Source organism: Grampus griseus (genome assembly GCF_964374135.1).
Source record: "Grampus griseus genome assembly, chromosome: 2".
In the NCBI taxonomy this organism is placed as follows: Eukaryota; Metazoa; Chordata; class Mammalia; order Artiodactyla; family Delphinidae; genus Grampus; species Grampus griseus.
Window position 1 is genome coordinate 22,278,545 of NC_139018.1, and position 27,001 is coordinate 22,305,545.

The window sequence follows — 27,001 nt, forward strand, 5'->3', positions numbered from 1 at the left end:
TCATCCTTTCCTCAAAACCTGTTTTTATTTCCTATCTTAATTGATCGTATCATTCTTTATCCAGATAAGCCTGAAATACAAAGAATATCCAAACTTATTCCTTCTCACCTCCATCTAATTAGTCTCTACGTCCTGTCTATTTGTAGATCCTGATATCTCTTGAAGTTGCTTCTTTCTTATTCCCCCTAGCCCATTTTAGGCATGCTTCATCTCATCTCTGTTACCCTCTTAACTTGTCTTACTCTGTTGAATAGCTTGTCTGTGATCTGTCTTCTGTACTGCTACTAAAGAGACCCTTCTAAGACACAAACCTTTCATGTCATTCTCTTGATTAAAACCTCTCATTATAATTTATTGAGTTCTTACAGGGCATTATGCTACTCATTTTACACTGTCTCCTTTAGTTCTTACAACTATTCTATGAGGGGGGAATATTCTTACTTCCATTTTAATGACTTAAAAAAAAGACTAAAGAACAAAGAAATTGAGTGCCTTGCATAAAGTTAACATTTGTTGGAAGTAGCAGACCAAATCTTTTTTCTACCCAGACTTGAACTCTTAACTGCTATCCTGTACTGACCCATCATTGTTTGTAGCAAGAGTTCCTTAAAATGGAGCATATAACCCACTGGGTGTGGGAGGAGAGTGTTTGTAACACTATATTTTATACTTTATGTTTTAAGTATTTTAATTTTGATAAATGTTTCATTATATATGTATATATGTGTGTATATCTATATATTTATATATATCCACACTCATGTTTTATATCTATATTATGAAACATATCAAAGTATTATGTCATCACACCAAATACATATGTGTTTTATAAATATACATATATGTATGTGTTTATACACATATTCATATGTATTATCTCCATAATTTGTATAATATATTCATACTAATGTTAATTTGTATATGTATGTATACACTAATGTTATATATATCATGAAACATGTCTATGTCTATATGTAGATAGGTACTACAGAGAGATATATGCACACACATATGCATATATAAATTTATAAAATAAAAAATGTATTTATAAGATGAATGAATGTGTATATTTGTCAAATGAATAAATACATTTACACATAAAAAATATGCATATTTTCACGTTGAAGACCTAGCAGGGGTGGGCAGAGTATGGCCCATGGGCCAAATCCAGACCGCCCCCTGTTTTTGTAAAGAAACTTCATTGGACTAAAGCTCCTCCCATTCATTTATGCATTGTCCAGGTCACTTTTGCAATTTAATAACAGAGATAAGTAGTTGTGACAGAGACCATATAGCTGAAATATTTACTATCTGACCCTTTACAGGAAATGTTTGTTAACTCCTGGTCTGTAGGCTAATTTCTAAGCTCCCTGGCAATGCATAACTCCCTGCTGACTCTCCTGTTTCCCTCCCTCATACGTATTAGCTGTGTAGAACTCCTGTGTGTGCAGTTACCTGAATATGAAATCCAATATTGTTCCTCTATGCTTTATGCTGTTTCCTTTCCCTGAAATATCACCCCAACTTCATCTCCTTTGCTTGGTGAAATTTGGTATCTATTTTTTAGAACTACCATAGTAACCAGTTTTTCCTACCTCAGTTTCTCATTAAGATAGAATTAATCATTCTATCCTTTGGACTATTTTTGTGTAATAACCATTTATTATACAGAAATTATACAGATATAGAGAACTGTTTGTCTAGTATCTATAAGTGCTCTTATCATACTATTAAAATACCTATGTATCTTTCATCCAAAATGTGCAATTTTGACATTTTAATATTTCTAAAGTTAGCATGTGTCTTACACATGATCTATAAATTGGATTTGCTAGTGTCTCCTTCCTTCTTTCCTATTCTGGAAAGGAAGCTACTAGAAAAAGAGTAGTTTTAAATTGATAATATATGTTCCAATTTTTGACATCTTAAATTCATGGAAGTACTTTATTTTTATGTTTTCTTTCTATTCTTGGAGTGCAAGCTCATTGAGAAAAGGATTTTTGTGTTATTTATCTTTGAAAAAGATGGTGTTAACAGTGCCCTGTTCATCATATACCAAGTATTTCATGTTGGACTAAAAATAAATACTAAGTCAATTTATATTGTTCAGTGATACAATTGTAGGTAGTAGTCTCCAGAATTAATAGATTAGAGGTCATAACACAATCAAAATTTAGCAGCATCATTTGTTTACGTTGCAAGAAAAGTGTTTTGTTGTGTGAACTTCAGTAACTTCAGTTAGGTGGAGAAGCTTAGTTGAAAATTCTTTCAGTATTTTTGTTTTAGAGTTTGGGGGTAATATAGGAATGTAAGGCAAATTAAAGAAAAAATGCATAGAATTTTCTTGAAATAAATTGTACTAGAAATCAGATAACACTTTAGTATCAAAATGTGATAATATTGGATGACACAGCAATGTGTATATTTTAGAAAACTGTGTGAGACTTGAAACAATAGAATGACAAATTCTGAGAAGTCTGTTGGGTGACAGTGACAATTAATAAGTGGATTGTATTAGGTAGAATATTAAAACATACCATTCGAAAGTACATTATCCTGTGAGTAACGAACAACCATCAAGCTTTACATTTTCTCTTTTAAGGGGTTGAGCGGGAAAAAGAGGATCTGGAGAAGCAGATGTCAGATTGGAGAGTGCAGCTGAACTTCAGTGCAATGGCATCTGAGTTAGAGGAAGTGAAGCGGTGCTTGGAGCGAAAAGACAAGGAGAGAGTACATTTGGCAGCACAAGTAGAGGTGACTTTGCTGTTTTTAAGCTGTATTCAAAGGACTTCAGTTCTGTTTCATAGAATTGCTTAATGAAATTTTAATATAAAGATTGTGATGTTTTATGAACTCTAGTTTGGATATAGATAAGGTAATGTTATATAGATGAGCACTTTAATTACATACAAAAATTTCTATGAATTCATTTCTCTTCATTGGGACCTCAAAGTCAGGATACCTATCAAACTTGAAAATATTCTTGTTCCAGTAGCAATTGAGCCCATCCCTCAGACAGAGGGTCCTTTTTTCTTTGAAGGAACAGTTACTTGGGGGGTGAAACTGGCAGAAGGCACAGCAAAAAGTTATTACTGATATTTTTTCTTTGGAAACATAAAGGGTTTCAAATCTCCAGCTGTTTTCCATGAGGTAGAGTTGTGATGCCTCCATCAATTTAGAGTTGTGTAGTAGTCATGAATGATGTGGTAACCATGAGTGAAGTGTAACTAGGCAGCTACCGTTTCCAGGTTGCCTTTTATCTAGCACAGATAGCATAAGTATTAGAAAATATTAAAAACCAAAGGAGAGAACTTCATAAAAAGAAAATGGCTTAATTCCTATTTTAATTATGCAAATTAGATCAAACATGGAGGACACGTCTGGAAATAGATATGTATCAGTCTTACTCTGTTCTTATTAGGGAAGTTGTGTTCTAATTGTAATAAGTTGCCACATTTGAAGAATTTCCTGAATAATAATGAAAGGTAGAAAATTGGTGTTAAAAGCATATAACTTTATATAATCCCAAGGAAATATTTAATGTTACTGCAGTCTGAGTTTCTCTTTCATCTTGTCTGTGCATCAATGGAAAATGTATTTTAATTAATTAATCAATTAATTAGTTAGTTTTAAGCTGATAGTTAAGTTTAAACACAGTCTAAAATCTCTACATTTTTTATTCCCCCCCACCATGTTTTATGTTTTTGACGTCAAATTTTACATCTTTTTGTGTATCCTTAACTGTTTATTGTAGTTACAGTTGATTTTCTGACTTGTCTTTTAACCTTCCACTAGCTTTTTAAGTCGTTGATTCACTGCCTTTACTATATATTTTCCTTCACCAGTAAGGTTTTTTCCTTTCATATATTTTCCTACCTTTATAGGGCCTTTCCTTTTTCACCTAAAGAAGTTCCTTAACATTTCTTGGAAGGCTGGTTTAGTGGTGTTAACCTCTTCTTAGTTTTTGCTTGTCTGGGAAACTCTTTCTCTCTCCTTCAATTCTGAGTAACTTTGCCACATGAGTATCCTTGGTTGTAGGTGTTTTTCCTCTCATCACTTTAAATAAAATATATCATGCCACTCCCTTCTGGCCTGCAATGTTTCTGCTGAGAAATCAGGTGGTAGCTTTATGGGGCTTCCCTTGTATGTGACTTGATTTTTTTCTTTTTTTTTTTTTTTTTGCTGCCTTTAAAATTCTCTCTTTAACTTTTACTGTTTTAATTATGGTGTGTCTTGGTGTGGATCTCTTTGGGTTCATCGTGTTTGGGATTTTCTTTGTTTCCTGGACCTGGATGTCTGTTTCTTCCGGCAGGTTACATTTTCAGCCGTTATTTCATCAAATACATTTTCTACCCCTTTCTTTCTCCTCTCCTTCTGGCACCTCTATAATGTGAATGTTGCTATGCTTGATGTTATCTTAGAGGTCTCTTAAGCTCTCCTCATTTGTAAACGTTCTCTTTTCTTTTTGCTGTTCTGACTTAGTGATTTCAGCTATTCTGTTTTCCAGGTTGCTTACATATTCTTCTGCATCACCTCATCTGCAGTTGATCACCTCTAGTGTATTTTTCATTTCAGTTATTGTATTCTTCACCTCTGATTCCTTCTTTTTTATATTTTCTAATTCTTTTTTGAAGTTCTAATTGTGTTCTTCCGTTCTTCTCCCAAGTTCAGTGAGCATTTTTATGATCATTGCTTTAAACTCTGTATCAGGTAAATTACTTACCTTGATTTCATTAAAGTTTTGTGTTTTTTTTTCCTGGGGTTTTATTTTGTTCTTTTGTTTGGAACAGAGTCCTCAGTCTTCTCATTTTGCTTGACTTTCTGTGTTTGTCTCCATGAATTAAGAGAAACAGTTACCTCTCCATGCCTTGAAGATGTGTCCTTGTGGAGGAGTGTCTTTATACAGACTATGTATGTCCAGTGGCTTTTATGGAAGGGCTGGTGCTGAAGTGATCCTGAGCTCTCCTGGGGTGTACTGGGGGCTGCTCCCTGGTGGTAGGGGTGCTGGAGCTGGAGCCGTGTGGACTGGGGCTTCGCCCAAGGCCCATAGAGGGCCACCACCTTGGCAAGGGAGCTGGAGCCGGAGGGGCTAGAGTTGGAGCCCAGCATGAACCAAGGCTTCTGCAGGGGTGTGCCAGGGATTGCCGCCTTGGTGGGGGACTGAAGAGGGAGGATTATGTGGGCTGGGGGGGTCTGATGAGGCAGTCTTGGCAGGACAGCTAGGGTGTCAGGCACTTGTCACTCTGCTGCCTCTGTTCTGGGGCTTGGAGTAAGTTTGTGTTGCCAGTCTTTAAGAGCAAAGTCTCAGTTTTCTACAGCCCTCCAGCTCTCCTGGCTGTAAGCCCTGCTGGTTTTCACAACCAGTTACGGGGGCTTGTCTTCCAGGTGCCAGTCTGCAGGGCTGGGGTACCCGAAGTTGGGACTGAACCCCTTCCTCCTTAGGGAGGACCTCTGAGTTTGTGACGTCTCCTTTCTCTTTTGGGTCACCTGCTGGGGGCTGACCTTCTGGGTTCTGACTAAATTACTTCTCTTCCCCTTTTACCTATCTTGGTGTGGTTTTCTTTCTTTATATCCTTAATTGTGGAAGAGCTACTCTGCTAGTCTTCAGGTCATTCTCAGAGATAGTTGTTCTATAAGTAGTTGTAGTTTTCGTGTGTCCTTGGGAGGAGGTGAGCTGAAGGTCTTCCTACTCCGCCATCTTGATCTTGCCTTCCTCTCTACATGTTTAATAAATTCTTACTAGAAATATTCTCAGAGCAGTTGTAATTGTAGGACTTTTAAAGGTTTTTTATGAGAATTATTTAGCCTTTTATTCTGCTGACAAATGTGGTAAAATATATGATTATTTTGTCAAAGTTAAATATTAAAAAAAAAAAAAACTATGCTAATGATGCCAGAGGTAGAAAAATCTCTTTGCTCAGTTGTTTAAAACCACATGTTGGTCTGTCCTCCCTCCCTCCTTCCTCTTCTCCCTTCCTTCCCATTGTTTCTTTTTATTTACCATTTATGGAATAAATTGAAAAAACCTCAAGCATGTAGACATTTAAAAATTATTTATAATGTAATAATGCTCTCATTGAAAGAGGCTGGCTTTCCCTAAAGTCCTAAATTAATAGTTCTTTTACATTTTCACATGTGTTACCAGAAGAGTTGGAATTCTCTTGGGTTAGTTGGGATAGGTTGTATAGATTTGGATATGAAACACAATTGGAGAGAAAGATTGAACATTTACTCACATATGAAATAGTTAATGACCATCTATTACATGCCAGGCACTGTTCTAGTTACTGGTGACATAGCAATGAACAAAACCCCCTCAGATTTCCCTGTTCTATGAAGATGATATTCTAAAATTGACATAGAATGTTCTTTGAGTTTGTTGCAAGTATAATTGAAATTCCTTTTGGGGGATGAAATATTTTTTTCCTAATTTCCATTGAAAAGGATATCACAAAAAGACATTGTTCATCCTGGAAGAAATTATCATTTATCAGTTTTCCCTGATTTTTCTTATTTTTATCAGTAAAATAATTAATTAAATTTATATCAGTTGTTTTAGATTTAGTGACACTTCTGATTATGGCTTGTTTATTTTTTATACTTGTGGAGGCCCTTTAAATATCTTTATTCCTAAGCTATTCTCAAAGTGACATCTAGTATAGACTTTGTGAGAGATATATATAGGTCATGGATCACTCAATTTAATCTCTAACAGTGGAAAATTTATTGAAATTTAATTGAAAAACATTTAGCCTCTGCTTTACTTTTGGTGGTACGGAGTATTGCCTTATACATTCCATAAAAAATGGAAATTAATCTCCTTTAGTTGCTTTTTTAGAAATCAAATATAAGTAAGAAAAGATGCATAAATGAGATTATTGATCAGGCCCAAGAACATTTGAATAGTAACCTTTCTTGTGGTTTGTTTGATCATTAATGTCTTTCTCTTTAACCTTGACCTAACACCTCTCCTGCAGAACTTTATACAGTCTTGTAGACTCATTTGTTCTTTATCGTCCGTCCTCATTTCCATCTTTTGTTGTTCTAGTTGTTCAGTGTTTCCTTAGTGTTCTCTTTTTGTGGAAATTCTAAAGCTTTTCCTCCCTGAAGCCTTCTTGGATTGTATCCATTGCAAGTGATAATCCTTCTTTCTGAACCATCCTTTTGCCTATGTCACTGAGGATCTTATGGCACCCATCTCACACTGTCTTAAAGTAATCTGGGTATGTTTCTTTAAAATTTCAAAGCAGGTTGAAATAAAGGAGAAATGGGGCTGCAGAAGAAAGCGGTCCTGTCACCAAGACAAATCTGACCTTGATGTTCCTACCTTGGTAAAGATACCATTTTTCAATGTCTTGTCCTCTGGACAAGACATCTGGAAACTTGAGTTTTCTGTGTCCTAGAATTAATGTGACCCAGGATTAATAGTGACACTTGCAAGAGAACAGTATATAAAAGAGTGCCAGTTCATTGATGTACCCTGTGGGAATCCTACGTGGATATTTATACACTCTTCTCTTGTGCAGGGCACCAGTCTCCCAATTTTCTGTACCTACATTTTAGAAAGCTGAATTAGTAACCAAAAAGTTGTTGGTGAACACAGAATCAGAGAGTAATGATGTCTAAAGGACTGTTTGTTCATGGCTATGGTAAGGCTCCCCCACCCTCTACCTCTCTTTAATAGCATTCTTGTACCCAGAGATCCTGTTTACTTTAGCAGATTCTGTCTTTATTCCTGGAGTATGTTGAACTGATTTCTTCTGTCTTTCTAACAATCTCCTGTGCTTCCACTCTGATGCTTAACCTTCTGTTTACATTTTCTTTTGATATGTTGCTGTGCACAGATTTTGCTCTGGGCCATTTACCAGTATGCATTGATGTTATAATTCAAACTTGTGGCATTCTGGGAGCCACTTATGAATTAAAGACTTAGACCCTTTTCAAATCATAAATGAGTATGGGGTAAGAACCAGGTCTTATCTCAATATCCTTTTACGCAACCCCTGCAAACAATGTCTCACCCATTTTAGGCACTCAGTTAATATTTGTTGACTGAAATAATATATTGTAGAAAAATTTTACGGTTAATTTTCAAAGCTAACACTTGTTGTCCAGTCATTCCTTAAAAGCACATTAATTTCTGGAAGAGTTGTCAGTATTCAAGGGGGGACCTTTGCTCTTTCTCACTAATTGCATTAGTTTTTGTTGATCCAGAATATATATTTTAAGCAGTTGTTCTACACTGGGGAAAAAACAATGAAAATAGCTTGTGAAAAATCCAAATGAAAGCTACATTTGAGTTTTCATAATTTACTTTTCAAATTCTATCTAAGACCTTAAATCTGTATGTGCATAAAAAATACTAAGTGCGGTTTTTCTCTCTTCTAAACTTGAGTTGAACCTCATTAACCTTGATAGGCTATTTGTATTCATAAGAATTCCAAGCATCCTTGATCAATGATTCCTCCTGATTTAATCTCAGCCTCCATGTTCCATCAACTTACTCTTCTTGGGGAAAAAAAAAAATTTGACTTTTAAATTCAATGAAGAACTTCAAAGAAAAAGCAAGGTGCTGTACATAATATAGAGTAAGTTTTGAAAGTGATAATTGAGTGACAACTGACATGATTATTCATTAACAGAAACTTGGGACTGTAATGCCAGCATTTCCTTTTAAGAAGAGAGAAGATTGTGGAAAATAAATGATAATCAATAATAACATTTTTATGATTAGTACAGTAGAAACAGAAGGAAGATTGTTCCTTTCATGCATGCTTTTAGGATAAACTGTTTTGATTTTTGCATTTTTTTATATAGAGCTGGCCACTTTCCTATGCAGTAATGCCCACTTCAATACTACTTTTAAACCCTTCTTAGAGACCTGCGGTCTTAGACATCTTAATAACCTTGTCTGTAATTTCCTATTGTACTTCTTTTTTTAAAATCTTAATAATTTCTTTCTTATCCAAGGGCATGTTATAAAATAAGGTATTACCTGAGCAATAAGTAATATTTAATATACAGGTTAGATTATAAAGAAAAATATTGGTAGCAAAACTTTATAGAGAAAGGCTCAAATTGTGGAACCTAGTAGAGATCAAGTCTGCCACTATTATTAACCAAATTAACTCTCACATTAGGACAATTGCTAAGACCGTAGATGCACTGTACTCCAAGTTCTTAAAAAAGATGATTATTGGCACAGATGCTGTACAAGTAAAAACTCTAAAACTAAACAAACCTTTACACTTCCTGAAAGATTTAGCTTAATTCCAAGGTCTTTCATCTATATGGAAAAAATAGGAATTTTAGGAGTTGTGAAGAAAGGCCATTTTTCTATTTTCTGTAACTGAGTTGCAACGAATATTTCCATAAAGCCAGAAAGTAGAAGTGGAATGAGCATTTTAATTTTGCTTTTAAACTATCACTAATATTTATTATAACTTATCATTTGAATGTGGTGAATAAAGAAATAATTTAGGAATAAAAATGTCCATTTTCAAGTTCTTTGTTTTCTGAAATCATGATGATTTCTGCATCGTTTTTTACTTATAAATTGAATATGTAGGCCTTTGTGATTCTTTGTGTGTATATGATGTGTGTGTGCTTGTTCGTGTGTGTGCATGCATGCTTGAGGTGGTGGTGAGAGAGGGAGAAACTTACATTCCTCACAAAATAATGACGTATCAAAAACATATTAGCTATAGGTTTAATATTTAAAGCAATTATAAAGATAAAATATAGCCTTGGGAATAATGATTAAAGGACTTGCTTTAGAAAAATGGGTGATACGAAACAAATGAGGTAATGTTCTTGCCTCTGTAATTGATGGTTATTCATTTCTTGACTACCACAAATGCCATTAAAAGGGGGATAAGAAGACTTTATAATAATCCAGTTTTAACTGTTCTTGCATTATACCTGTAGTCCTAATCGTTACCTTATCATTAGAGTGATTTTAATTTGATAGCATATCATTTTAAGTGGAAAACTAAATTGTTTTTTAGGTGTTTGTTTTCAGGCAACTTTCTACAAGTGGAAATGAGATTGTACTGAGCCTTAAACCACAAAAAAGTCAGCACGTTCATTATACTCTTGGAAATGTTCAAATAGTATGAATTATCTTTGTAAGAAAATTAAATTATTCATATGCACTGAGAAAACATTCTTTTAGTTTTTAATAAGTATCCATGGCTAACATAAAGGTTAATGTTAGCAAGTTTTTTCAAATCTATTAAATGCATTTAGTCTCTAGTACTTCACTGGGTGAAGTATGTGTTTATATTATGCAATCTTTTATTTTGGGGGAACCTGTAATGACAAAATGTTAGACTGTTTGCTCTTCCTTAAAGAAGATTATAAATTAGGCAAACTTTTGGCAATTCTGATTAAAGAACAGTACCTCCCACTAAGAAAAACTAGAAAAGCTGGGGAAGACATATATTTAAAAAAATCTGTTTGAAGTTATCAGAGAGTTATCTGGGGACAAGGACAAGAGGGATCAAGTATTCTGTTAAGGAGTGGAGTGCAAAAAGTGATGGGCCTGACACTTAGCATCATTTTCCCTTGTAATGGGTTCTGAATCGCAAATTGAGCAGAGTTTACAACAGAGCTTAGGCCCATTGAAGAGGAGGAGCCCGGTGAACATCTTGCAGTTTCAGTTGGGATACCCAAAGGGCTAAACTTCAGGAGTCTGGGTGAACTGAAAATATACTAACAGTCACAAAGACTGTAACATAGCTTTGAATCTGCTTTGATTTTATCTGTCCTTATCCTTACTGCCCATTTACACAAAAGTACAGTTGACTCTTGAATAACATGAGTTTGAATTGCATGGGTCCACTTATATGCAGATATTTCTGAATAGTAAATATTTCAGTACTACATGATCTGTGGTTGGTTGAATCCATGGACGTGGAGGAACCATGGATACCGAGGGCCAACTATAAATTATACTTGAATTAAACCCCTGTGTTGTTCAAGGGTCAACTGTAAATCTTTTGGGGAAGAAGGTATGATCATCCTGAGCCCTGATATTGTTTCTATAATTTGTCGTACAATGTCTAGCCTTTAATCAAAACTTAGCAGGCAGATCGGGAAACAAAACCACACTACTTTTTAGCAAGAGAAAAAAAAGCAAGAGATAGAAACCAGCAGATAGACTATTCAGATATAGGTGTTAACAGAAATCAACTTTAACTGATGGTTATTAATATGTTAAGAAATTACGTTATAAGATATTTAATCCTAGCAGAGAATAGGATATTATGAAAAGAATCACTAGAAATCTGAGTATTGAAATATATAATAACTAAATTAAGAGCTGGATAGGTAGGTAGAGTTTAACGGAAGATTAGATACATTTTTTTTTCTTAATTCTGTAAAGAATTTTATTTTTTTTCTTAATTCTCTAAAGAATTTTATGAGGCCTCCATCCATATATATGCTTAGGATATATAATATAGTATGTGGTTTGGTTTCTGGTTTTGTGTTCTGTTTTTTCTATTTTCTAATTGGCAATGAGAAAAAAAACTTACGCAGTCATTTCATTCAATAAATTTTGATTAAGGGCCTGTTGGGTCTGGTGCTAGGATCTGGGTGTACACAAATGAAATCAACATTGCCCTCAATAAAGGCACAATCACTGAACTTGCATTTAGCACTGAAGTGTCAATTCACTAGAAAAACCAGACCTCTTCAGTGTGGGTGGGCAGAATCACTGTGAGGCTTAAAATGGAGAACCAGGGGTATGGGCTTGGGGCCTTGAACCTTTGGAAGTGGGCATGAGGCTCCTCCATCCCTACTGCACCAAGATGGCTCCTACCCTCCAAGGACAGAACAATATATATATTATATTGTTTATATATTATTATTATATATTATATATATTATATATATATAAAGGCAAAGAGTCATCAGAAGACAAAACAGCAGAAATATCTTCAAATAGAAATTGGTATTTGGTGATTGAAAATCTGAAACAATGGTTTCATAGTTTTACAGGTTTAGTGATTTCATTATTATGTCACACGCTTCATTTATATTTGTAGCCTTGGGTATGTGCACAGCCTCCATGACCACCAGGGATGATTATTGTTTTAGCTGGACTCTCTTTGATTGTCTATTTCCCTGCTCCTCCCATTCAGCTCTGGCTAGGCTGACTTTGTTGTTATCTCACTTAGCTTTTATCCTCTCCACTAACTGCTAGATGATTTTTTTTTTTTTTTTGACAGTGCCCTTTGGTATAAATTGCTCCACAATCTGATTCAGTTAAGGTTGGGCCTCTTTGCAAGGCTAGGGTGTTGCCAGTCTTTGGGGCATTCTCTGATCCCAAGAGAGCTCTCCTTAGCTATCCTTTACTTGATTCTCTCTATTAAACTTCTATCTGATCTGTTGTTTCACTTGTTCCTACTAGTGATATGGAAACCACCAGCCTCTTAACTGCTCACACCCAAGATCGCCATTGTTTTTGACATCATCCTTAGAAATGAATTTTCTTATGCTCTGTTACAAATAACAGCAGAGCTGTTGAGCTTTCTGTTCATATGACCTCTCTCCTTCTCAGCAGAACCTCTGCATCCCTGCATTGGAGCTGAATTCAGGGACTATAATTTGTTTCCCTCTGGAGTGATCCTCCAGCTCTTCAGGTGTGGTGTTGGGTAGGAATGGTAGTCTCTGATCTTCACAGTTTGCCCCTTCTGTTATGGATCCTTCACTGTATTGAGTGAACTTGGGCAGGGGCAATCTAGATGTACTATGCCTTTTGCCCTACAAGTGGGGGTTGGTTGGGGGAAAGGAGACTTGTCCTTTGGCTGTGCCTTCTTGGGATAGAGCTTCTGCAATTCTGATCTGGGGACCTGCCCGTCTATGGGTGAATTTGTAGCCCTAGACTGGGAGCTGGGCATAGGGGAAGCCCTGTCTTCTTGGGCTATACTTGCCTGGAGTGTTGCTTCATTCACACTGAGCTAAGGAAGCGTACCTTGGAATAGATTGTGGCTGAGATGCCACAGCCTCTCATTATTCTTACCAAGATTTAATAGATTTTCTTAAATAAATGTTTCTTTATTTGCTCTATGCCCTTAGGACAATTTCCAGATGTTTTAAATGGTTTTTATTTTTTAAAATAATTTTTACCAGTTAACTGGTTGTTTTGCTGGGAATAGGGTCTGCTAACCTCCTTACATTGCCATTTCGGAAGTCTTCCTCCTTGGGAGAAATAGTGTACCAATTAGGAAAAAAATATCCACTCTGAGTCACAGAGAGACAAATGATGGAAAATATGGAAACATTTATAACAGATAGGTGGGACATAATGAAAAGTTCTGAAGTTCTAATGTATATATAATTGGAATCTTAAAAGCAGAAGAGAGAGGCAGAAGCAATATTTGAAGAGAAAAGACATCAGTTCCCATAATTAAGAAGTCCTAAGAATCCCAAGCAGGACAGATACAATAAAAATCACAACTAGACATGTCATAGTAAAATTAGTAAAACCAAAGAGAAAGAGAAAACCTCAAATGCAGCTAGAGGGGAAAGAAGATGTATTACCATAAATGATCAAAATGGAAACTAGAAGAATAGGAAGATGTCTTCAAAGTACTGAAGTAAAATAATTGCCAATCTAGATCCATACCCAGTGAAAATATTCTTCAGAACTGAAGGTGAAGTAAAGATATTTCTAGACAGCAAGAACTGATGAATTCAGTTTTAGCAGAACTGATACGGTCAAGGTAATTTTTTGAAGAGGAAAGAAGAAAAATGTAGCAGCGAGTGAAGACCAATACGTGAGGTAAAAATTTGGGAAAAGTCTAAATGAATATTGACTTGAAACCAGTTGTAATAATATCTTATTTAAATTATTTAGAAAATTAAAATGACATCAATAATACTGCTTAATTTGGGAATTGTACATTAAGTTGAAGTGTTTTTAAAGTCCTTGGTTCTAAGATGAAGAAAGTTGTAAAATTACTAATCTAAATGTTAATAAGTCGAGGTTGCATATAGAAATCTCTAGGGTAACCACTAAAAGAAGAGTAATGGATAAATAACTAATACAGGGGAAGAAAATGAAAGCATTCACAGCGTCCGGTAAACAAAGATTTCTTACTAGGACACCAAAAGCATGAATCATAAATGAAAAAATATATAAATTGGATTTTGACAGAGTTAAAGATTTCTGCTTTATGCTTGGTACCATTAGGAAAATGAAAAAAACAAGCTACATTGGGAGGAAATATTTACAGTACATGTATCCAAGTTAGGACCTGTGTCATCTTTATATATCATTTGTGTATATTTGGTTTATTCCAGTAGCGCCTGGTTGATTTAAATAAAGTTTGTAGAGTAACCAGCATAAGAGGAAAAAACCATTATTACCTCAACAGATAAAGCACTTATGAAAATTTAACATCCATTAATTAGGGAAACTCTTAGTTAAAAGGAAGAGAGGGAAACTTCTTGATACTGCAGAGTACCTACTGAAAACCTATAGCAAACACCATGCTTAACAGTGAATTATTGGTTGTAAATGAGGCAAGCACTTCCCTCTTATTCAGCAACATACTGGGACTCCTGGTCCAGGCAATAATGAAAGGAAAAAGAAAGGTATCTCTTTGGAAAGGAATTAATTATGCTGTCTTTATTTCCAATTGATATTTTAAAAATCCAACAAGCTATATAGATAAATTACTAACATTAAGAAGTGATATATTTCAGTTAAGACACAAAATCAAATGTCAAAATAAAATGAACTTTGACCAGAGCTTTAAAGCTAAACCAAAAACAAACAAAAGAACCCAGTGAATCATTTTCAGTCACATTGCTCCCACAAAACATATTGTCCTAAGTATTTATTTTTATTGAGAACAAAAATTTTTTTTCACTCTTAAGTAAAATTTATGCAATTTGTTTTAAACTTAGAAAAGAGAATGTACATGATCAACATTAGAAACAAAGGCTCTACCTGTATATATAAAGGATAAGAAAAATTAGAAAAAACATCGAGTGGTTGCTCTAGGTTAGCAGGGTCCAGTAGCCCTCCAGCAGTGATAGAGATGTTTTGTATCTGCACTGTCCACACAGGTTAGCCAGATGTACGTATTGAGCACTTGAAATGAGGTCAGTGTGACTGAATTTTTAATTTTACTGAACTTTAAATATCAGTGGAATTAACAGGTGGCAATGTGATTAGATGGTATGAAATTGGCTTAGGAGCCATATCTTGAATTCTCATTGGTATAGAAAACACACTGATTTTACAATGATTGTCTGAATGTGGTCTGGCTGTGTGCGGGGAGGATCATATTCTTTGACTTTATTGAGGGGCTGATTATAGAAGCATTTCTCAAAGCCATCCTCTTCTATGTCTACCATAGTTAAAAAAGGGATTATTTTTATTTTTCCTTTTTTGTGGTAAAGTACACATAATGTAAAACTTAACTTCTTAACCATTTTTCAGTGAACCGCTCAGTGGTACTAAATACTTTCAGATTGCTGTGCAGCTATCACATCATCCATCCCCATCCCCACTGAAACTCTACACATATTAAAACAGTAACCCCCCATTCTCCCCTCCCCCCAGCATCTGGCAATTACCACTAAACTTTCTGTCTATGATTTTGACTACTCTAAATATCAATACCTCATGTAAGCGGAGTCATATGGTATTTGTCTTTTTGCGATTGGCTATTTCACTTACCATAATATCCTCATATCCTCAAGGTTCATCCATGTTGTAGCATATTGCAGAATTTCCTCCCTTTTTAAGGTTGAATAATATTCATTGTGTATATATATATATATATATATGTGTGTGTATATATATATATATAGCTTATCCATGCATCAGTTGATGAATAGTTGGGTTGCTTCCACATTTTAGTTATTGTAAATAATGCTGCTTTGAACATGGGTATCTAAACATCTCTTCAAGACCTGCTTCCAGTTCTTTGGGGTACATACCCAGAAGAGGAATTGCTGGATCATATGGTAATTCTGTGTTTAATCTTTTGAGGAACCACCATACTGTTTACTAGAGCCACTGTACCATTTTATTTTTCCATCAACAGTGCACAGACGTCCAATTTCTCCACCACTTGTTTTCTGTTTTCTGGTTTCTTTTTTTTTTAAAGTAGTAGCCACCTGAATGGGTGTGAGGTGGTATCTCAAGGGATCATTAGTTTTGTTCAAAATACTTTACTTTACAAAAAGAAAATAGGCCTCTTTTATCTCATTTAGCTTTCCTTAGCTTCTCTTTTCTCCTCCTGTCTAAAATAGAAAAATTGATTTCTCCCAATTGCACAAGGTTATTGTATCATATAAGACAATGTGTCTGATCTGTTTCAAATAAATCGTAATGCTCTATAGTGATGTAGAGCAATAGTATTGTGCTATGTTACACTTAGTTTCTCCTCTTCATGATATGTCATATAATTAGGAATAATATTTCTTTAGTTGAACTACATAATTTATCTTCATCCTCTAAGCTGCCACACCAACACTGGAAAGTCACAGGTGAACATCTTTCTCTGATACCTGCTTTGGGCTGTTGCATTTCATAGCAAGTGTGTAACCACAGGTTGTTCCACCTCCAACAAGGGTTGTCCCAAATACCAATCTGCTTAAAGCAGTTGCTTAGAACAGTTTTATCCTATCTATATTCAAATTTTCTTTTCCCAGAGTGCCTACTTTAAACATCAGAGTTGCAGAGTTAAATTTATCAGTCTACAGAGTATGAGAAAAATTAAGAAAACGCAAATGTACTTTGAGATATGTGTGCCAGGGTCAGAATTCCCCTAGTGTGTTGCTGGGGCCTTAGATGATAATTATATGTCCCCCCGTGTTTTAAGTTAAACGCTCTGAAGAAATGTGTATTTAAAATGTTCCGTGTAGTGAACATCACTGCTAATGAAGCAGAAGTTAATATTTTATTTCTTCACAAAGAGATGAATGTATTTAATTAATTGAACATTACTTTGTGTACTTTGCTTAAGCTTAGTATCATGTTTCATTAAAAAGTACAAGGAAACTGTAATTGTATGAAGCAGATATGTTCTCATAGGACTTGTGGAGAAATAATTATTTTTAATCACTGAGAAAGACTGAGGAACCTATTATTTGGAAGTAATATCCTTTGTGTGTCTCTGCTTCATTGGGGGAAAAGAAAATGATAATAGTATATGTGGTCAAAATTAGTATGATAGAAAAGGCAGAAGGTTAATGTTTTTAAAGGAAGAATATTTGTGACATGGTTACCATAATGGCCCCTGATGTTTTATGTGGCTGATCCCTCACTCATTAAGGGTTTGAAGCAGTTTTTAAAGATTATTAATACGTGTTTTGCTTGAGTTAAAAATAATTGACTCATAGATTTTAACCAATCATGACTTAAAAAAAAAGTTTTAAATAGTATGATCCCAATGAGTGGTGGCCTATTTTAACTGCATGTAGGTATATTTCGGTGCTACCACACTTGTTTTGATTGATTTGAGTTCTTTTATTAAAAGAGACTTGCCTTAGTTCTTCCTACTGTGGAAAATTGATTAGTTGTCCTCTCGGTATCTGTTCATAAAACACCTGAATTATGCTGAAATGAATGAGTTCATCAAGACATGTAAGAATATGTCAAGTTAATTTCCCAGTAGAGGTGATTGGGGCATGGCTTAATTGAGAATCTGAGAATTTCTGGTGAAATCCTATTAAATCTGTTAGTTCTTTTATTTACTTAGTAAAGGCAAAACTTTATAATATCAGTTAGGGTTTAGTATGGGAAATAGAACTGCTTCAGGTATTTTATACAATAGTTGTTTATAATGTTGGCAGATGTGGCCCTGCCTAGGCTTCCAAGAAAGGATGGATAGCACAAAGGGAGAGATTCACTACAGAACAGAATAAATTTTATCTTTTATGACCTTGCTGGCAAGAAGTAAAAAGCCAAATTAACAAGTATATGGTCCCTGCCTCTCTTCCACATTCTAAATCTCTAAATCTCTCTGCATTGCATCTGATTTGCCCCTGGAACCTAGCTCTAGGGAGTGCTGAGCATTTGGTTTTGTAGCCTCCATGGAACAGGAGAGTATATTAGGAAGTGGGGCTAGAGGCTGACTACTATTGGGTCATACACAACAGTGCAGTAATCAGGTTTTTCTTTCTGTTGAGAAACATGACCTTGCCTTATCTTTTTCATAGCTTTTGAGCCTAACCTGGTGGTACTTAGCAAACACAGGTTGAATTCATGTTAGACCTAATATCACATTTACAAACACATATCCATGCATTAGTAATGTTATATTCAACCTGTAGTTTCTTTATAGTTTTTTTTTTTTTTTTTTTTGCAGACATGGGCTTCTCCCGTTGTGGAGCACAGGCTCAGCGGCCATGGCTCACGGGCCCAGCCGCTCCACGGCATGTGGGATCTTCCCAGACCAGGGCACGAGTCCGCGTCCCCTGCATCGGCAGGCGGACTCTCAACCACTGCGCCACCAGGGAAGCCCTTCTTTACAGTTTTTTTTTTTAAAGCTTCCTGTCCATTTTAGTTGAAACTAAATCATCTATGAATACAATTAACTGGTCACATGAAAACAAAAATGTTCCAACATGCTGGAAAAGAGTTTAATTTCAATAAAAACAAAAAATATAAAATTCTAATATTTTTTCCTGTTACTTGAGTTAATCACCTTCCTCACTGGGCTCTTTGCATCTCGTTTTGGATATAATGTTACTGTTTTCTTCAGTCAACATTTTCATCTTGTCCCTGCTTTAAGGAAGTCATATTTTGGGCTGGAATTAGTGAACAAATACATTGTTCACATAGTGTTAAAGATGATTAACTGAATTCTATTTCAAATGGTATTCTACTTGAGGCTTGTTATTTATTAGCTTTAATGTCACTGTTTTTTTTCCCTTGTAATGAACTGAGCTTTATGCTTTAAACATCATTTTTGTTTCAGTGTATCACTTTGGTACATTCAAACAGTTACTACTTTTATTCTATTGGGTTTCTAGGAACTGTATTGTAAAACAGATTATTCTATTGTGGTTTGTGTGTTTTTAAATGGTAAATATTATAATTAAGAGTTGTGTTTCCAACCAAGTGTTTTTAAACCAAAATATTTTATGCTTAAAATGAAGTTGTCATTGATGCCAAGATGTAAAAATTCTTAATCTCTATAATAATTAAAATTTTAAAATATTCTTTATTTTTGGTAAAATGAGTATAATACAAACACCACATAATTTTACAGTGCGTGTGTTTAGCACACTAAAAAGTGTGTATGTATAGGTACAACTATTGTATTTTTCATTAGTAAATAGAGTCTTTACACATGATTGTATTTCCACTTGGCTTGCCCCTATTTTGGTATTTTTTCCAAACATTACAGAATCAAATTATTTGAATTCTTACAGAAGGCTTTATTTGTGAATATTTGGGAAAGGTGTCTTATTGATCAGATTTTCTTGTTAATCTTTTTCCTCTTCCCCATACTCCTTTCAATCCCGTTTCCCCTACCAACACCAATGTTAAGGGCATGTCCATCTTGAAAGAAGGCATCAGAGGGAAACAGGGCAGGAGTGCTAGGCATACTCTTGCCTTAGTGCTGTTGGTGGTTTGAGTTCTGGGATTGGCTGGCATGAGCATTCATTGTCTCTCTATCTCCGTTTCTGTCTCTCTCTTCCCCATCCTTCCCTCTCTTTCTCACTCTCTGTTTATTACTTTCAGCAGCAACTTTGAATTATCTTCTTTTTGTTCCCTTTGTCACTCCCTAATGTTGTTCGAGGCTCTTTTCTTTGGACAAATAATTATTGTTAGAAAACATTACATAATCAGATAAAGACATTGAAGAATAAAACATAAGTATATATTTGGTAGCATAAATGGGGAAGAGGCAAAATTTGAAATAGAGAAGAAAGAACTGCTCATATTTATCGCATTTATTCAAAATAACTTACATGTCTGTTTCCCCAACTAGGCTGTATGGTTCTCCAGAGGAGTAGAACATAGAACCATACTGTCTTACTCAGCTTTGTGTCTTGGCAGCTTGGTTGTTGCTGAATGCAGTAAGTGTTTATTGGACTGAAGGGAAATATATCTGTATTTTCTTTAGGAAGACTGACAAGTGTCAATAGTGTTTTTTTTTTTTTTTCTTGCCTCTTAAATGCCACTGTTCCTTCTTGTCTGTTGTAAACCAGCTCCATCGAATTTGATTGCTGAAATTGAACTTAGATGAGAGAAGAATTGGTTCTCAAAGTCCTTTCCTGCTTTAAAAGGATGATCTTCAATGATTTTTAATGTTGCTCTAATATTTTACTATCCTAATGTTAGGATAATGTCCTTTGGTGATTAATCTTTCTCAAGCACATGTCTGATCATGTTACACCCTTGCTTAAAAACTGTTGAAAGCTTAAACTGGATTTTGGCATCCCCGCAACCTGATTTCTCAACTCATCTTCCAGTCTTCTTCAGCCCTCTTGAGCTATTGCTCTTCATGGGCAGCCTCAGATGGCTCAGCCACTCTGCGGCTCTTGCGCATGCTATCATTGGGCATGGATGCTCATCTCCTTTCTATCAGTGACCCGGTCTTTTCTCTTCTTTACACTTTAGTTTGTCCATTGTGTCCTTACTTTGTCTCCTTCTTTATGAGGTCTTGCTGATCAGAATAGTTTCTCTTAAATTTACAAACTTAAATCCTGTTTCTAGTAGTTACCCTTGATATTGCTTCCCTCCTGCTTGGTCATATTTGCCCCAATCAGTATTTCTCTTACAGTACTTTTCTGGTTTTTTTTAACCCAAGTCAACCTTATCCTGTGGTTTTTCTCTCTGTTTCAGAAAAAGTTCTAGAAACTTCTATGCATCAGAGATTGTATAATTCCTATTCAGGATTTCCTTCTGTCTCAGGAAGGAGCATGGCAACTTATTTAATTATTAAGAAGGTTGGCTAGTATCCAAGTCAGTAATATACTGATGTGGGATCAATATTGGTTTGAATATCAGGGACCTGTGGCTGAAAACTATCTCCCTTATCTTGGATTGATCACTTTATCTTCTGCTGCCTTCCATTTCCTTATCTCTAAAATGTAGGCATTGGATTGCTTCTTTAATTCTAACATTGTTTCTAGTTAGTTATAACGAGCTATCATTGTTGAGTTCCTGAAATGTGCCAGTCACTCTTCCAGCTGTTTTATCTAAGTGATCTCATGTAGGTCATCATTGTTCTGTGGTGTAAATGTTACTGAGCCCATTTTATAAATTCACTTGTTACTTTGGTTCACAGATAGTAAGCAGTTCTTCTAAGGTCATAGACTGGCAGAGCAGGGATTTGAACTTAAGCCATGCTCTTTCCGTGGTATGCCACCGTCTCCCTATAGGTGTTACTTTTGAGTCTTTTAAGTCTAGCTGTTTTCTCATTGCCATTACAGGTTTCCACATGAAGTACATAATACTGTATATGGAAATGTTTATTTAAAATAAATGCCATTCACTGTACCCTGGCTTATTTGGGGCAGGTTTTCACTTTTATTTTATTTTATTTTTTTAATACCTTTATTGGAGTATAATTGCCTTACAATGGTGTGTTAGTTTCTGCTTTATAAAAAAGTGAATCAGCTATACATACATCCCCACATCTCTTCCTTCTTGCGTCTCCCTCCCTCCCACCCTCCCTATCCCACTCCTCTAGGTGGTCACAAAGCCCCGAGCTGATCTCCCTGTGCTATGCAGCAGCTTCCCACTAGCTATCTGTTTTACATTTGGTAGTGTATATATGTCCATGCCACTCTCTCACTTTGTCCCAGCTTACCCTTCCCCCTCCCTGTATCCTCAAGTCTGTTCTCTAGTAGGTCTGCGTCTTTATTCTCATCCTGCCCCTAGGTTCTTCATGACCTTTTTTTTTTTTTTTGGATTCCATATATATTTGTTAGCGTATGGTATTTGTTTTTCTCTTTCTGACTTCACTCTGTATGACAGACTCTAGGTCCATCCATCTCACTACAGATAACTCAATTTTGTTTCTTTTTATGGCTGAGTAATATTCCATTGTATATATGTGCCACATCTTCTTTCAGGTTTTTACTTTTAAGTGTTCACTAAGGTGCCTAATCTTTTGTGTGTGTTGACTGTCAATTAAGAGTAGAGGAGAAATTGTATTTTGTTGTATTTTAGTTACATCGTTGAACAAATAATCATTGTTGCCACTTACACCATAGTCCACTTTTTCTCCCTTAATTAATTCCTCATGGAAAATGTTTTGAATGTAGGCTTAGCAGTTCTTCTTCATGAATATGAGATAATGGGAAGAAGGTGGGTGGAAAGATTTTTGTATGCTAGACAGAGCTGATTTCTTTATTCTGTATACTTGCTCCATTATTCTCCTACCTTATCCAATTTTTCCACTTTTGTAATTTCAACTTGATAAATATCCCTTGTAATCAAAATAAGTAAAATTATGATCTTAGATGTGTGATCCGTTAATGCTAGAATTTATGGTGGGTCCTATCTACATTATTTTTTTAATAGAATATCTCTCTTTTTTTTTCTATTTGTGTTTTAATGCCTTATTCATATGAGTAGGTCATCTGTAATTTTCTTAGAATTTGAGTACAACCACTGCAGCTATTAAAGAGGGAGCCAGTGGCAGCCAAAGCCAACCAATTTTAAAGGGAGAGGGTTCTTTTCTATCAACTTCTAAATGCATTGTTTTACAGGTATTATTTATAGTTAATTGTTTTTTAATTAAGAACTTATTTAGGGCATTATTATCTTTTTTCCTTTCTGTTCTTTGGCCATTTTACTACTGGGAAGAGCAGAGTTAACTTAATAGGCCTGAGACAGATTTCCTCAGCCTCCTGAGGAAATTTCCTCAGCCTACCTGCTTGCAAGGTAGGCCCTTGTCTGGCATCTAGGAACTTGAGTGATAATCATTTCTCTACACTGATATGAAACCTTTCCTAAATGATAAGGGTAGTTCACTGTGACTGGACCTTTTGTACAAACAAAATGTGGTTTATGCTGAACACCTGCTTTCCTTCTGGGAGTCTGGAAATTTGCTACATACTAGACAGACAGTACCTAAGTGACTAACCCCTAATTAAAACTATGGGCACTGAGTCTCTGATGAGCTTCCCTGGTAGACAACACTTCACGCGTGTTGTCAGAATTCACTGCTGGAAGAATTGAGCATGTCTTGTGTGTTTCCGCTGGGGAAGGAGAAGACTCTTGGAAGCTTGCAGCTGGTTTCCACTGGTCTTCACTGCATGTCCTTTACCCTTTGCTGATTTTGCCTTGTATTTTTTCACTCTGATAAATCTTACCATAAGTACAACTATATGCTTCAATATGCTTCTAGTTCTGTGAACCCTTGTAGCTATCACCAAACCTGAGACCCTCAACACAACTACCCATTAATATATTTTCCCACCTGAAGAAGGAAAGAGAAAAGAAATCCGTTCAAACGTATGAAGTTTTAGTAAGTTGGCGCTTTCATAGGTCTTTGGTGATGTGCTGTGAAGGGGATCAGAACGTGCCACCTGAAAACATGCCACTTCGGCATATTGAGTATTTTCAGCCAAGGGCACTTGAGAACCAGGAGGTGCAGGAAGGGCTCTCTGACCTCCTGTTTCTACCTAAAAGCAGGTCAGTGTTTCCCATGAGGAAGGTGCTCTCTCTGTACCAGGAAGAGAAGAACACTGTCATCATTGAAGACTGGGAGTTGATGCCAAAATGGATCTGTACAAACAAACCTAAAATAACCCTTATCTTTCATTCCCCCATATATTTCCTAGTCACTTTCCCACTATTAAATCCCTTTTCCTTTGTCTTGTCATCTCTCCATAAATTCTTTGTTAAAAAGGTATATAAGCGCTCAGTCCCAACCACTTCTTTGCATCTTCTTTTTTCTGTGAAGGCTCCTATGTATACATAAAAGTATTAAATGAAATTCATGTTCTTTTCTCCTGTTAATCTGTCTTATGTTAGTTTAATTCTCAGGCCCAGCCACAGAAACTAAAAAGGTTCCCTTTAGGATCCTAAAGTTTTTTCCTCCCCTCCAACTGGAAGGAATTCTTGGTAAAAAGTGTGTTTCTGGATTGTTCTTATCTTTGATGGTTACTTACATAGTGAGAAATAAATAATGGGCTTAATTAAGTAACATGAAATTTAACCAGCTTTAGTAGCTGAGATAATTTCACACAATTTAAATATAAAAAGTTCTTCAGGGTAGAAGGTGCTTCCAGGAATGTATGACAGTAATGTTGGCATTGAAAATCATCATAATGGAATGAATAAGAAAATTGCCTTCCATTTAACGTTTCATGTAGTACATAGGAGGATACTAATATTTACTATACGTGCCTACCTTGAAGCATTTATCCATGCATTAATGATGTGTTTGTATGCTTCATGTGCTCTCTCTGTGTATATGTGTGTGATGTGTGTGTATGTATGTATGAGTGTGTGTGTTTATTGGAGGAATTGTTATGAGGGTTCTATAGCATAATCTTTTGATTTATGGGGGAGAAATGTTTATTACAATGAGATTATTCTGATTGGTTTTTTGAGGAAGATGGATTAAAGAGAATGTCAAAAGAGTGACTGAATAGGATCTTCCTATTATGTTGTTAAGCTCTGGGCTTGCATATATTAATCCTGTGCCTATTCTTGTGCTCTGTAATTACAGAAGGATAAATAATGCTGAACTTATTTTATTTCTGGATTCAAAAGAAATGCTGGAGAAATTCGAAGAATTTTATATACTCTTGGATCCATTAGAAATTTGAGACTGTCTAACTGTAACCTCATTTATGTTTGTCAGCTTTTAAACATTTATCTCTTGTTGATTTTCTCTTTTCCTACAGCAGTTATTTCCAACTTTCTCACTGTATTTAAATACACAAATCCACCTCCATTTTTATCCTTCCTCAGCAGAGAGCCTTTACTGCTATTTTAAAAAGACTATTTTTTTTGTTAGGAGTTGGGCATCCAATAAATTCACTTTTTTGACGTGCTGAAATTAAGATGCCCGTGGGATTACCAAGTGTAGAAAGTCATTATGTAATTAGATATTTAAAGGTTTGGAGTTGAGAAGATCAGTCTGGCTCTGAATTAGGAATCACTTATATCTCTGTTTATCTATATACTTACCACCAAAGGCATTGTCTAGATGGAATGATGATTAATACTAGAACCCTATACAGTTATCTCTATTTAAAAGCCAAATATTTGAAGAGACCCAGGGAAGGAGACTATGAAAAAACAGGAAGAAAAAGGAGAACTAGTGAAGAGTATATTATGAAAGTCAGGGAAGAAGAGAGATTAGGAATGAGCAGAAGTAATTGGCAGTGCCACATTCAACGAGGATATTAGGAAAGATTTGTAGAGTCCATTGTATTTGGCTGTAGGTTATCTTTGGGGATCTTGATGAGAGTTATTTTAATTGTGTATCGGGACCAGTACCAGTGAATCGAGAGGTGAATTGGAAATAAGATTGTGGGGCATCAAGTGTGGATTGCTCTTTGCAGGAGTTTAACAGGAAGGGAAGAGTACAGGGTACTGGTTAGAAGATCATGTCAGATTGATAAAGGTTTTTTTTGTTTGTTTAGTTTTAAAAAAATTACTGTGTTTTTTAAGATGGGAGAAGTAGAGAAGAATGATCTAGTAGGGAAAGAGAGGTTCAGTACATGAAGGAGAGGACTTAACTGGTATAGTGAATCCCTTGATGGTTGTGGAAGGAAATAGCAAAGGTAGGCTAGTTTCTCTAAAAGATCCCTTTTCCTCAGAGCCTAGAGAGGAGGAGAGACTAACCATTGGTAAGATTCAGGATGGTACATGTAGGAAATTTGGGGGGTGTCCTGCCTAATAGCCTCAATTTTATTTCTCACAGGGGAGCTATGTTATATCCTACAGTGAGTAAAAAGCTGTTAGGTTCAGAGATAGTACAGTGGACTGGGTGGGGGCCTGCAGAAGAATTTCTGGGCACTGAGGATGGCTTTCAGTGTCCCATCACATCGCCTGATACTCATGTGTGATTTTCCTTGGAGGACTGAGTAACCTGATATAGGAAATAGGAGATTTTTGTAGTTCCTCCAGAGTTGGTGGTTTTGCTGTTCAAGTTCAGTAGATGAGCAGTTTTTAAAGGGAGTTTGAGATGTGAGCAAGGGAGTGGCTAAAGTGAAATTAAGAAAATTAGGTTAAAGAGCCTGGAATTTAAAATCAGCAAAAGGAATATCAAGGGAATGGTCGTCCTCTTGACAATGAGGAACAGATGTATCAGAAGAAAAGGAGAAGAAAAGGGAACTGGGAAGATTGGTATATAAAGCCAGAGGCCTGAGGGGGAGATAATGGGGAGGGGTGGGGTTGGACATACCTTTTGCTTCAAAGGTGACAGTTCTGAAAAAAACCCTAGGATAAGACTATGGGAGTGGGTGACCTAAGAGGCATGGAGTTAGGGTCCTTTGGGAATCTGAAAGCTTAGTAAAGAGTTGAAAACATGGGCTCTGGAGTCAGAGTATCTGGGTCTGAATCCTGTGCTCTCACTTGTTAGGTATGTGAACTTGGGCAAGTTCCAAGTGTTCGTTACCTTTCAGTAAAACCAAGATAGTAAGACTGCCTTACTTTAGTTTTGTGGTGGCATTGAATGAGGTAATTCATATAAAGCATTTGCACTATCCCTTGCACAACTGCTTAATAAACTTTAGTAGTAGTAGTAGTTGTTGTTGTTGTTATTACTGCCAGCTCCTTCTCATTTAGATCTCAGCTCATATGTCACCTCCTAAGAGAGACCCTCCCCAGCCACGCTGTAGATATAGACCCGTTCAAGTAGCTGTCCGTCATCACCTTGTACTATCCACTCTTGTAATTTAGCTGATAGTCTGAATATCTCCACAGTTAGATTATTATCTTCTTTGGTGTTGTAACCAGATCTTATTAACCTTTCTGTAAATTATCTGCCTAACACATAGCAAGTGAAACCAGTCTCCCAAGTCTTTGTTTTGGGGAAAAAAATGGTGTCTC

General features: G+C 35.8%; 1 protein-coding gene across 1 annotated transcript in view; it reads left to right on the forward strand.

The window, feature by feature from the left end:
* CEP128 (centrosomal protein 128) overlaps nt 1-27,001 on the forward strand; it is a gene marked incomplete at its 3' end in the record, with an annotated part of 415,333 nt that overhangs the window by 88,751 nt on the left and 299,581 nt on the right. The window contains exon 11 of the mRNA XM_082649309.1: nt 2,603-2,754. Within this exon, the coding sequence (XP_082505435.1) occupies nt 2,603-2,754 (152 nt within the window). The remainder of the gene's footprint in view (nt 1-2,602; nt 2,755-27,001) is intronic.